The 12,774-nt window shown below is 38.3% G+C and overlaps 1 protein-coding gene across 1 annotated transcript; it reads left to right on the top strand.

Annotated features, from left to right (window-relative positions):
* Window positions 1-340: 340 nt before the first annotated feature.
* Window positions 341-11,086, top strand: trmt1 (tRNA methyltransferase 1). Its single transcript, XM_033967838.2, has 16 exons — window positions 341-514; window positions 1,315-1,630; window positions 3,454-3,706; window positions 4,002-4,189; window positions 4,274-4,389; window positions 4,722-4,834; window positions 5,432-5,580; window positions 5,786-5,869; window positions 5,950-6,019; window positions 7,171-7,305; window positions 8,198-8,283; window positions 8,589-8,697; window positions 8,951-9,027; window positions 9,751-9,870; window positions 10,141-10,249; window positions 10,769-11,086. Exons 2-16 carry the CDS (start codon window positions 1,326-1,328, stop codon window positions 10,841-10,843), a joined length of 1,989 nt encoding a protein of 662 aa, XP_033823729.1. The 5' UTR covers window positions 341-514; window positions 1,315-1,325; the 3' UTR covers window positions 10,844-11,086.
* The last annotated feature ends 1,688 nt before the right edge of the window (window positions 11,087-12,774 follow it).

The following is a 12,774-nucleotide window of genomic DNA, read 5'->3' as shown; positions in this document are numbered from 1 at the left end:
GTAGAATTGAACACAGATCATGAGAGAATTTATATGATTTAAAATGCAGCGAAGAGTTTTTGGGCATTGGAGAAAATATCACTAGGGAGGGTTTGTTCAAAACACTGAACCAAACGAGACTATCACTTGGGACAGAATGAAAAGTCACTTTTATGAAATAGGATTGTTTTTGTTGTTTTATTTTTTTCTATTCTTAAATAACCGTTCAAAGACATTCAATAGGGTAAATGCACCTTTTATGAGTGCCATCCGCCATTAAAACGTAGAAGAAGAGGAAAGTGGTGCAGTTACCTCCGCCAGTGCAGCAGGGGGCGACAGCACGCGCAGGTAAAACCCACCCCAGAAAGCAGCGGTGCAAACATGGCGACCCACAGGAGCTAACGTGAGCATGGATATAACGCGACAAAAACATGACCAAAACTGAGGAAAACTGAGCCAAGACAATCCCAGAGACACGACACGGACCCAAACCGAACCCGGGTCCTGACAAGCGGATCGTACCGGACCAGCAGAGGTAAAAACGGGAGGTTAAACTGCAGAGGAGCTCATGTTTGTGTAACTTTATGCATTTGAATTACAAATGTGAGCAGGCCTGGTGTTCTGACTCTGTTGGTTTATCGGCCCACTCCTAATCACGACAAGGAAACTGTTAAGTTTGTATTGCATATGTTCAGCGCGTGTCATTATTGGGCTAATGTTTACACTGATTAGTCCTGCATTAGTCCTGGTTTTAGTCCTGCTTTAGTCCTGGTTTCGGTCTTGGTTTCACTTGGTATTAGAACCTGCTTTAGTCGTTATTGTTGTAGAGCTGCACAAGTTAGTATTGGTCGAGGTCTTGGGGTCCAAAAGTCCCAACTAAAACCCAAATTACCCACATCACCTGTAGTGCTGTAGGCCTTTAGTCTTAATTAACTAAAATTTTTATTCAACGACTAATCATTGTATTTAGATTATAAGGATTTATATATGGAACAAAAGCAGAAAGGACAATTTAGTGAGTTAGTAATTTTGGTATTTTTTAAAATAGAAACAGGCAGATTAAACACATGATTCACAAGTTTAATTTGTCTTTATTGCATTGTTCCCTAGTACTTTGCATGAACTCCCATAGTCTTGTGTCTTGTAAGTGCAGTTTGGGTCAGATATATAGACATGTAATAATTCTGAGAGCTTTGGCATGTACCCTTTTCAGTCAGCTAATTGATTGGCAGGACATGCCTTTAGTCGGCCAAGAATATCTTTAGTTGATTGCCACCCTAATCACTACAAAGTTCTACTCTTCATCTAATCAGAATCCTTTTAATCTTTCCTCAGCTTGTGTCTGTATGCTGTTGAGGACTGCACCTCTCCTCCCTCTCCTCTCCTCCATCTCTCTCTCCGTCTCCCTTCTGCGGTCGATTTCCAGCTCTCCTTGGATTTTTCATCGGACTTTAAAAACCATGGACCTTCCTCCTCCAGAGTCAACCTCCACAGGACCCCCCCAGGCCGCCCCTTCCTCCCCAGGAAAGGGGTCTGATCCTGGACTGCTCCCCGGAGAGACTGTGGTGCGGGAAGGGAAGGCGGCCATTTTGTTCCCCAGTGCCAATGAAGTCTTCTATAATCCAGTCCAGGAATTCAACCGTGACTTAACGTGAGTGTTTGGAAAATAAAGACGTCCTGTGTAACTTTTCTGGTGTAAGGTCAGTAATCTGCTTGTCCCCATGGAGATGTTATAGCTGTGTCTGGAATGATCTGCTGTATTGTATTAAAGGTCAAATTGAGCTTTAAACCATGTTAGAACGATGTTACTTCCTCAGAAACATACCCAGAGTTGTATTCTGTTCACACATGATTGAGTATCCTTTTATTATTTGGCTGTATACATCTCCTAAGCTCAAAATGCTCTGTTCCACTTTGTGATGTCATGAAGTGGTAGTTTTTGAGTTAACAGTTACCTTTTACCTAGTTCAGTAGAGATAGGCAGATATGGGGCTGATATTATCCAGATGATTCTCGTGAAGGTGTCTGGAGTTTAAAAACACAGTGGAGCACTTCCTCTATCACCACATGACATCACAAGGTGGAACAAAGTGTTTTATGTTTGAGAGAAGAACTAAAGAGAAGAACTAAATTTGCAAAACATAACTCCGAGTGTGTTTTTGTTGAGGAAACAACATTGCAACATAGATTTGTAGAAACTAGAACATAGAAAATAGCACATAGAAAATGGGAAAATATGGACCCTTTAAACTTCTCTAGGTTCTTGGAGCTGGATGAGTGTTGTCACCAGGCCAAGTATCTGGTCAGGTCTGTGGAGAGGTGACACTGTGCAGTTTGGAATTTATTCCAACCTGGTTTATGGTTAATATCTTCATAATTACTGGATTTATTCACATGAAACAAAAACTGCCAAAGTTTGACTCAAAGTGAAGTTGCCTACAGAGCAGGTCATTATATCATTGTGGTATCTTTTAGAGATCATATATTTCTCCTGTGAGCTTTTACTCATGTCAGAGTGCTGTTACCTCATCAAAAATACACCTGTAGTTGTCTGCATCTTCAAAGCTCAAAATACTCTGTTCCACCTGGTGACATCATTTAGTAGTCATTTTAACATTAACAGCTATTTTTAAGCCTCGTTTGAGTGGCTTTACTCTTCAAGTTATGTTATTTTTTTGAATATTTCTGTTTTGCCTTATGTACAGTTGAGACTGAGTCAATAGAACACTTCTAATATCTGCTGGTGCACTGAAGAGTGAAGCAGTTTCAATGAAGCTAAAACAATAGCTTTAACTTGTACAGGGTTAAAGTTATCCAAGTGATTTTATTGAAGGTGTATGGAGTTCACAAACACAGTGGAGCACTTCCTGTATTACCACTTGACATCACAAAGTGGAACAGAGTGTTCTGTTTGAGAAAAGAGCAAAATGAAAAAGAAAAGTGGACCTATACTGCAAAACTGACATTTCAGATACTTTATCCGTGGTATAGTTTCCTGCATTTACACTTTTTAAGTTGTTTTTAGAGTAATATGTGCTTGAATAATCTTTACTCTCCTGTTCTCAAGATGTCTTTGCTCAGAAAATGTGTGTATTCTCCTACCCTCCAGACCCACTCACTGCTGTTTTTGCTCAGTTTATTTTTTATTTTCTTAAATTGTGACACATGTAGGATTCAGCAGTATCACACAGCCACTTTGGCACAAATGTAAAAAAAAATACTGCTTGCTAACATGAACTGCAGCTATCGATAGGTGGAGGTTTTTATTGCTAAACTAATACTGTTTTACTTACTTATCTTCATGGAGATAGATATGTTTAATGCTATACTATGGAACATTCCTGGCACAGCAATAATGTCTATGGAGATAAACGGATAGCTGACTCACCACTAAAACAGCCTGACAGTGCTCCTTTAAAATAGTGCTTATTCTTTCAGCCGTTTGAGTGGTGCTTTCTGCTGTTGTTTTCTCAGATGTGCAGTGATCACAGAGTTTGCCAGAGAGGTCCTGGCTCAGCGCGGAGTGAAGGTGGAGGTGTCTGGGGAGAGGGAGCCCGTGGTGGTGTCCCTGTCAGAGGAGCAGACAGGTGCAGAGCAGTCAGGTGCAGAGCAGTCAGGTGCAGAGCCAGAGGAGCACACGGGAGCAGATGAACAAACTGAAGAAACAGAGGAGACGAATGGAGGAGAGAAGCCAGTGGAGATAGCAAGAGCGGGAGAAAGATGTGAGGTAATCAACCATATCAACATACCATATATGCAAACATATTGTGTGACTTGTTCTTAATGTTTGAGATGACAAATACATTTTCAATTTAAATTTTCAATATCCACTGTCCCTCCTCTATACCATATATCCGCTGTGCTCCTCTGGCTCTGCTCCTCTGGCTCTGCTCCTCTGGCTCTGCTCCTCTGGCTCTGCTCCTCTGGCTCTGCTCCTCTGGCTCTGCTCCTCTGGCTCTGCTCCTCTGGCTCTGCTCCTCTGGCTCTGCTCCTCTAACCTTCTCCTCTCTCTCTCTCTTTAGAGTGGTCTGCGGGTTCTGGAAGGTCTGGCTGCCTCTGGTTTACGTTCGGTTCGTTTCGCTCTTGAAGTTCCGGGTCTCTGCAGCGTCACAGCAAACGATTTCTCAGCCAAAGCCGCTGCTCTCATCGCAAGAAACGCACAATACAACAATGTGAGCCATTTAGTGGAGGCCAGCTGCAAGGATGCTAGGTACCGGTGTCCTCTCAGTAAGGAGGTTGTGGGGTTAGACTCCTGTGCGCATGTATGGGGTTTTATTCTGTTATGCTTTCACAGTTTGTTGATGTACGAGAAACGTGGGAGGAAAGATCGCTATGATGTCATCGACCTGGACCCTTATGGAAGCCCCTCCCCTTTTATTGACGCTGCTGTACAGGCCGTTAGTGAAGGAGGTGAGAGCCGACTCAGTTTGAACTTCCTGTTTATAAGCGCAATTTTGGAGACTAATTTTGTTTTGAGTTGTTAATTGCTATGACATTAGGGTGAGTTTTTTCTTCACCCTGAAACCTACTTATTACCTACTTACTTATAAGTAGTGTGACCCAGCGCAAGCCTGCGGACATGCTCTCGAAACACTGGATGGACAGAACGTGGACCCAGACCTTGTTCATGTGTACACTGTACATTTTAAACACTTTTCCAATAATAATAATATATTCTGGATTTGCAGGGCTGAGTGACCTCACGCTTAACATAAAGCACTGAAATGCACTTGTCTCATCAGGGCTGCTGTGTATCACCTGCACTGATATGGCTGTGATGGCGGGGAACAGTGGAGAGACATGCTACAGTAAATATGGATCAGTGTCCATCAAGTCCAAGTTCTGCCACGAGATGGTGAGGCTGCAAATAAGACCACGCTAACCCGAAATTTACACCAGCAACATGCAACATAGGCAAAGCAGCATTTTCAAAAATGACACCAGAGGGATCAGTGCTCCTCCTGCAGTGCTAGCCACTGTATATTCTCATGTTTAAACACTAAATGGTTTTATTTTGCATAACAATATAAAGTCGTGACTGCAGTGCTCACATCAACAAGGCTACGTACCATCATACCAGCTTCACTTTCTACAAACCATGTGCCTTTTCCTTTACAAGTTGTCCTTGTGAAGTTGCTGTTTAACATTGTAAAGTGCTTTATATTTAGCCCTCACAGTTATAAACCTTTTGTAGTCCATCATGAGTCATTCCCCGAGCTCTTGGATGTGATGCACGTTGTTTACGCAACTATAGTGTTTTTAGAGAACTTATTTTGAAAGGGCATCAGAAGTTTATCTTGACACCACATGCCTGTTTCCTGCCTTTCTGCTAAAATCCAGGAGACGATCTGGTCATTGTGAAAAGTTTGAACTTCAACCTCATTTGAGCGACGTGTAGTGTAATTACGCATTCAATTGGACCTTCTTCCTGTCACTAACACCTCCTTCTCAGGCTCTGCGTATCATCCTGCACAGTCTGGACCAGAGAGCAGGAGTGTACCAGCGCTACATCGTCCCCCTGCTCTCCGTCAGTGTGGACTTCTATATCCGAGTGTTTGTGAGGGTCTTCACCGGGCAGGCCAAGGTCAAGAACTCAGCCAGGTAAAAACTAAGACAGGAAAAAACAGAGACTAAACCAGGTAAAACAAGAACTGAGCCAAGGTGAAGAACTCCATTAGGTAACAGTGACTTCTTGTTTCCAGTGAATGTCACTTAATCTTCTTGTCTTTTATTGACCAATGACTGAAAATAATACATGTCTTACAATCTTCCTCATGTTTGGTTTGTTTGTCTTTTTCTTTTGCAGTAAACAGGCTCTGGTCTATAACTGTGTGGGCTGTGGCTCCTTCCATTTTCAGAGAATGGGCCGAAGAACCAGTAATGGGAAGCAGTAAGAACCACACCTCTGGAGCATGTGTTACACAGACATTTCATTGTTATGTTTATGTGTTCATATAAATATATTTTCAGTATGAAGTACTCGGCCGCCACAGGGCCTCCGGTGGGACCCGAGTGCGAACACTGCGGACACAGGCACCAGGTTAGACACTACCTGTTTAATTATATAAAGTCACATAAAAAAATGATAAATAACTACAGTGTTCATTTTAGCGACTTAAAATCACAATATGTAACATTTTAAAGCAGACGTATACAGCAAAATCAACTTTTCAGAGCTTTTAACCATGTTATAGATCTTTCTGCTTCTCATTTGTGCTCTTTTTTTATTTTTTATTTGAGCAACCTTTAATCGCTCATTTTCAAGATGCCATATCACAGATAAATTAAAATTTTCACTGCCACGATACATGCCCATGGCCCTGTACTTACTTCGTTCTTCTATTTTATTTTCTTAATCAGTGATACATGTAGGATTTGGCAGTGTCGCATAGTCAATTTGATACAAATGGGGAAAAAAAATCCATAGGATTTAGGAACATAGTACTCACTTAATATTACCATGTGGTCCATAAGATCCATAGTATCCATTATTATGTTTACAGCGATGTCGGCTCCCATTGGACAACTATTTCTTTTAATAAGTAGCTTTAATAAATATTGCGATTTAAAATGTCCAATTATACATAATGATCCACGATCGATTACAGCTATATAACAGACACAAGCACAATACGTCTCCTTTGAAAAAAACAACAAAACATGCTTATAGTTTAGTCAATGTTTTTGTACCTTTTTAAATATTCTATATTATTAACTATATCTACATATTTATTATAAGTATTATATATCTACTTATTTATTGGAAAAGAATGCCCTACAACTTCACAAACTTGTGTGCAGTCTTTTCATTAGTGATTATGTTGTGATGTGACTCTGAAGGGGGAGTGACAGAGGGCAAAGGCTCAGAGCCTTAAAATGAAACTGAAACTTACATGTTAATTGTTTTTGGCCAATATATTTTCATAACAAGAAAATGTAACATGCTGATTTAAATATATTATGTGTTAGCAATTAATACCCCAGATAAGTGTAAATTAGACGGCATTTTTTGTTATATTTATCTATGAATGCTGTTGTTGTACTGGACAAATCAAGGTTTTTCTCTTATCTATTTTATAGTTTTTGTCGATGTCAGATTTAGCTATTTGATTTAAATAAAAGTAATCAGTGATAACTAAACCTAATAAACCTGCCCTGTGTATATCCCCCTCTTGTCTCTCCCGTGTGTAGCTGGGGGGTCCTGTATGGGCTGAGCCGATCCATGAGCCGAGCTTTGTGCAGAGGGTCCTGTCCTCTGTGTCTGTGACACCCACTAGGTTTGGGACATCCAGACGCATCCAGGGGATGCTCAGCATGATCACCGAGGTATGACACTGCAGATGTCTTAATAATGTGGAAATATGTCAATGAGCTATATTGATGACATTACACTAGAGAGAGTTCTATCCAAAAGTTTGGCACAAAGTGTTGAAATAATGTTTACACAAGAAAGACATTTTTCTAACAAAATAAAGGTGTTTTCGTATATTTTTATTTAGCAAATAATAATTTATGCACATTAGAGGAGCTTAGCCCAATGTACATCATGTTTTAGAATTTCCCAGAGTGATGTCATGATTTCCAACCAGGAAGTAAAAATATAAACTTAAAAAATTGCCAAACCTAGAAAAGAATTATACAATGTTTAGCTAAATCTTAAATATGCTGAAGTGTATCTTAATGTCATAGGCACTAACTACAAGTGAATATGTCTTAAATGAGATGCATCTAATTTTCAGAATCAGAAAAAGGCTCATGTAATTAAGTAAAATGTGCCTTTCCCCAGAACAGATATATTGTAAAAGCAGATCTTGAAGTCAATGTTTTAAAAATGTTGGCAAACCAAGAAGTAACACGGGTACGTTGTTAGCATGCTACTTGTTAGCTTTACCGTGACAGCAAAACCCATAGTCTGAAAGTTGTAAAAAGTGCTGATAAACTCATTGCACTGAATAATTAGGATAATCAGAATGCATAAGGTTAAGTGAGGAATGACTTTGGACCACTGTAAACCGTTTAAAATGAACTAGTTCTGTGTTTCACGTTTTTGTACCATTCATCAGGAGGTCTGTGTGGCAGAAATTAGATCATGTGATTAGCGTTATATTTTTTAACTTTTAAAATATAAATGTGGTCACAAGTAAGGAAGGGTAAAATTGCCTAACATTTTAATCACAATATAAAATGCTCTGAACGCTTCTTCCTTGGAACGTTTCAGGAGCTGGAGGACGTGCCTCTGTATTACACTGTGTACAATCTGAGCAGCACCATCCACTGTAACACGCCCCCGCTACTACAGTTTAGGTAAGATACTAGTACTATTACTACTACTGCTACTGCTAGTACAGCCACTGTAACACACTCCCTGTCTACTGCAGTTTAGATGAGATGCTACTACTATTACTACTAGTACTACCACTATTACTACTACTTCCCTACAAATACAGCTGCTGCTACTACTACTACCGCTATCACCACAAATACTACTACATTCACTGTAAAACGCTCTTTCTAGGCCCTTCAGGTTTTCTATACTACTACTGCTTCTACTACTACTGCATTATAATGTCCTAATCCATAAAACATTTCTTTTTCCCCTTTTTGTTCAGGTCTGCACTGCTCCACGCCGGCCACCGGGTGTCGCTGTCTCATGCCTGTAAAAATGGCATAAAAACAGACGCTCCTCCGAAAGTCATCTGGGACATCATGCGATGCTGGGTAAGGACAGGAGGACATCTGACATGCTGGGAGGGCATCTGATGCACTGGGATATACAGCAAGAGGACGGGAGGGCATCTGACACATAGGGGAAACAGGAGGATGGGAGGGCATCTGACACACAGGGATATACTGCAAGAGGATGGGAGGGCATCTGACACATAGGGGAAACAGGAGGATGGGAGGGCATCTGACACATAGGCATGTAGGAGGATGGGAGGACATCTGGTTGAATTTGATTTTTTTCCCACAGGAGAAGTCAAACCCAGTGAAGAGGGAGAAACTGTCTGTGACCAGTCCGGCTTTTAAGATCCTCTCCACTGAACCCAGGTCAGAACTGCAGTCTTAAAGAGACCTCCATAAATACACAAAAACATGATACAAAACTGTGCACAGCAACTTGACAAACCTGATGTGATGTGCAGTAGTTTAATTCGCGTATTGCACGCTGATGGTTTTGTGCTCTGAAGGGGGAGTGACTTAGCGCCTTCTTAAATGCATAAGATATCTCTAAATTTGAGGTAAAAGAAAATTTAATCATAATATCTAGAGAGTTTACTGCTTTACCACCACAACTTTTTATGTTTTTTTTTTATCATGAAGGACCATGTGTTTCTTGTATCTTAAAGCACCTATATTACAATATTTACTGATCTATGTTATAATGCTGTTTCCTCATCAAAAACATACCTGGAGTTGTGTTTTGTTTCATTCACAGAGAGTAATACATTTGGAATTTCCCCACTGTGGGACTAATAAAGGCATATCTTATCTTAATAATAAATGGTTACTCAAACATGTGTGAATGAAACAAAACACAGCTCCTGGTCTGTTTTGGAGGTGGTAACGACATTCTAACATGGCTTAAAACTCACAATAATCCATTCTGTGTAATATAGGACCTTTAAAGTTGGAGAAGCAACAGTATTCCAGATATTGGAAAGTCTAATATCATGAACTGTTGGAGATTTAATTTTAATTATGAATTTAACAATTATTAATTAACATTAATTCATATTTTGTATGTTTGATGTTTTTTTTGTTGTGTTGCAGTTTGGAGGCGTGCTTCACTGTGAGAGAGGACGCCAACCCTCAGTCCAGAAAAAAACATTTGACTCGGTTTCAGGAGAATCCTCAGGCGTTCTGGGGTCCCAAGGCTCGCGCTAAAGCCGGGTATGTAATATGCATGTAGAAATATAGGTATGTATGTACATGTAGACACGTTTATACATGTATATATGTATGTGTTACTCGAGTAAGAGTACTGTTACTTCAATAAAAGTATTACTCAAATAGAAGTAAAAGTATACTGCTAGAAAAGTACTCTGAAAAGTAATTAGTAAATGTAACTGAGTAAATGGGTACTACCCATATATAACTCTGTATTTTGTACAAAGAATTCAGTTGTCAGGAGCAAATCTGATCCTGAGCTTTTCTGTTCAGAGGAGGAATCTCGACGAATCTTCAGGACAAAAGCAAAAAGTTCCAGAATAAAAGGAAAATGACAGATTCTTCGGAGCTCAAAAAACTCCCCTGTAAAAAGTTTAAACAGGTGAGTCTATGTCAGTGTCACAATATCAGTTTCAAAATCAGTTTGGAGTATTGAGTCTGTTCCTTAGTATTGAAATTGAGTTTGAAATTTTGTTTGAGAAACATTTTTATTAGTCTGTCTACATCTCCAAACCTCCAAATGCTCTGTTCCACCTTGTGATGTCACATAGTGGTAGATTTCAAGTTAAGTTACCTTTTTACCTTTTGTTCAGTAGATCGCCCCGATTACAGGGCTGAAACTATTTATATATTTTACTGAAGTTGTCTGGAGTTTAAACACAAAGTGGAGCACTTCTTGTATCACCACATGACATCACAAGGTGGAACAGAGTGAAAAGGACTCCCTGAATATGCAGGAGTTGTGTGTTAAATGTGTGGATGAAACGAAACACTTCAGGTATTTTTCTGACGAGAAAACAAAATTGTAATGCAGATCAGAAAATGGTAACTTCTTTGAAAGAGTCCATATTATTCCACCTCCTCTAGACTTTCTGAAGCTAACTGTATGTCTTTATTTCAGGGCACATGTCAGTATGGAGACCAGTGCTGTTACTCCCACGACCCGCAGCTCCTGGACCAGATCAAACCACAATAAACCTCTCAGATCCTCAGACTTTATTTCACTTTTAAAGAACTATATTTTAATTAAAATTTTTATGCTGTGGTTTCTGGACAAAGGTGGACTGTCTCTTGCACATGTGATGTTTGGAGAAAGAGACATGTTTTTTATTTGACCATTGGTCCTGATGGCTTTGTTATGTTTAAATTGTAAGTGTAATTGCTAAAGGGCTCATATTACACTATTTTCTGATTTATGTTATAATGTTGTTTCCTCATCAAAAACAGACCTAGAGTTGTGTTTTGTTTCACTCACACATTTTACAAACAAATCCTGCATATTTAGACTTGAGAGAGTTCTTCTCTCAAACTGAAAACACTCTGTTACACCTTTTGGTGTCATGTGGTAATACAGGAAGTGCTCCACTGTGTTTTTAAACTCTATAGACCTTTACTAAAATCATTTGGATGATGTCAATGCGGAAGTGGACAATTTCTACTGAGCTAAAGCTAAAAGGTAATTGTTAACTTGAAAACTACGGCTTCATGACATCACAAGGTGGAACAGCATTTTGGTGATGTAGATATACATATATAATTATAACTATAACTATAACTATATATATATATATATATATATATATATATATATATATATATTATATATATATATATTATATATATATATATATATATATATATATTATATATATATATTATATATATATATTATATATATATATATATATTATATATATATATTATATATATATATTATATATATATATTATATATATATATTATATATATATATATTATATATATATATATATTATATATATATATATTATATATATATATTATATATATATATATTATATATATATATTATATATATATTATATATATATATTATATATATATATTATATATATATATTATATATATATATATATATATATATATATATATATTATATATTAGTACAACGTTGGCTAAAAGCTCACAAATAGTCAATTTTGCATAATAAGACTTTAAAGTACATATGGCAGGTTTTCATCTTTTTCTAATTATGATTTGGTGGGATAGCATCTGTGGTAAATATTATTGGTTTACATAATTGAGCAGCTTGTGGAAAAGGAGTTAAGAAAAGTATAAAAAGTATTTAGTGCTGAGTTCCTAAACAGAATTTCTTTACCCATGTCATCAAAACTAAAAACTATAATTCATTGACAATTTATACACAGTTATTAAGTATAATTATAACTGTTTTGCAAGCTACAGGTTTTGGCCCTTGTTAACATTATGGTTGTCACACCTGCTGCCTGAGTTCACCCAGGAAGTAAAATTAAGAAATCACTAACTACAACCCCAATACCAATGAAGGTGGGACGCTGTGTAAAACTTAAAAAAATGACAGAATACAATAATTTGCAAATCCTTTTCAACCTACACTGAACTGAATAAACTACAAAGGCATGATATTTAATGTTCAAACTGATAAACTTTATTGTTTTTATGCAAATATTCACTCATTTTCAGTTTGATGCCTGCAATAAACCTGGGACAGGGGCATGTTTACCACTGTGGTACATCACTTTTCCAATCAACAATAAGCGTTGGGGAACTGAGGACACTAATTGTTGAAGCTTTGCAGGAGGAATCCTTTCCCATTCTTGCTGAATGTAAATCTTCAGTTGCTCAGCAGTCCAAGGTCTCTGTTGTTGTATTTCGTGCCACACATTTTCAATGGGAGACTGGACTGGACTGCAGGTAGGACAGTCTAGTACCCGGACTCTTTTACTACGAAGTCATGCTGTTGTAACACGTGCAGAAAATGGCTTGGCATTGTCTTGCAGAAATAAGCAGGGATGTCCCTTAAAAAGACGTTGCTTGGATGGCAGCAGATGTTACTCCAAAACATGTAAGTACCTTTCAGCATTAATGGAGCCTTCACAGATGTGCAAG

Source organism: Periophthalmus magnuspinnatus, chromosome 1 (assembly GCF_009829125.3).
Source record: "Periophthalmus magnuspinnatus isolate fPerMag1 chromosome 1, fPerMag1.2.pri, whole genome shotgun sequence".
Classification (NCBI taxonomy): Eukaryota; Metazoa; Chordata; class Actinopteri; order Gobiiformes; family Gobiidae; genus Periophthalmus; species Periophthalmus magnuspinnatus.
Note: the sequence above shows the minus strand (reverse complement) of the source record. Positions and strands in the feature narration are given on the sequence as shown.

Bases quoted from the DNA above. Each gene is read 5' to 3' on its own strand.
- trmt1 (XM_033967838.2), top strand. From the start codon at position 1,326: ATGCTGTTGAGGACTGCACCTCTCCTCCCTCTCCTCTCCTCCATCTCT. The intron at 4,190-4,273 runs GTACCGGTGTCC...ATGCTTTCACAG, and splicing joins GCCAGCTGCAAGGATGCTAG to TTTGTTGATGTACGAGAAAC. The intron at 5,870-5,949 runs GTAAGAACCACA...ATATATTTTCAG, and splicing joins AGAACCAGTAATGGGAAGCA to TATGAAGTACTCGGCCGCCA.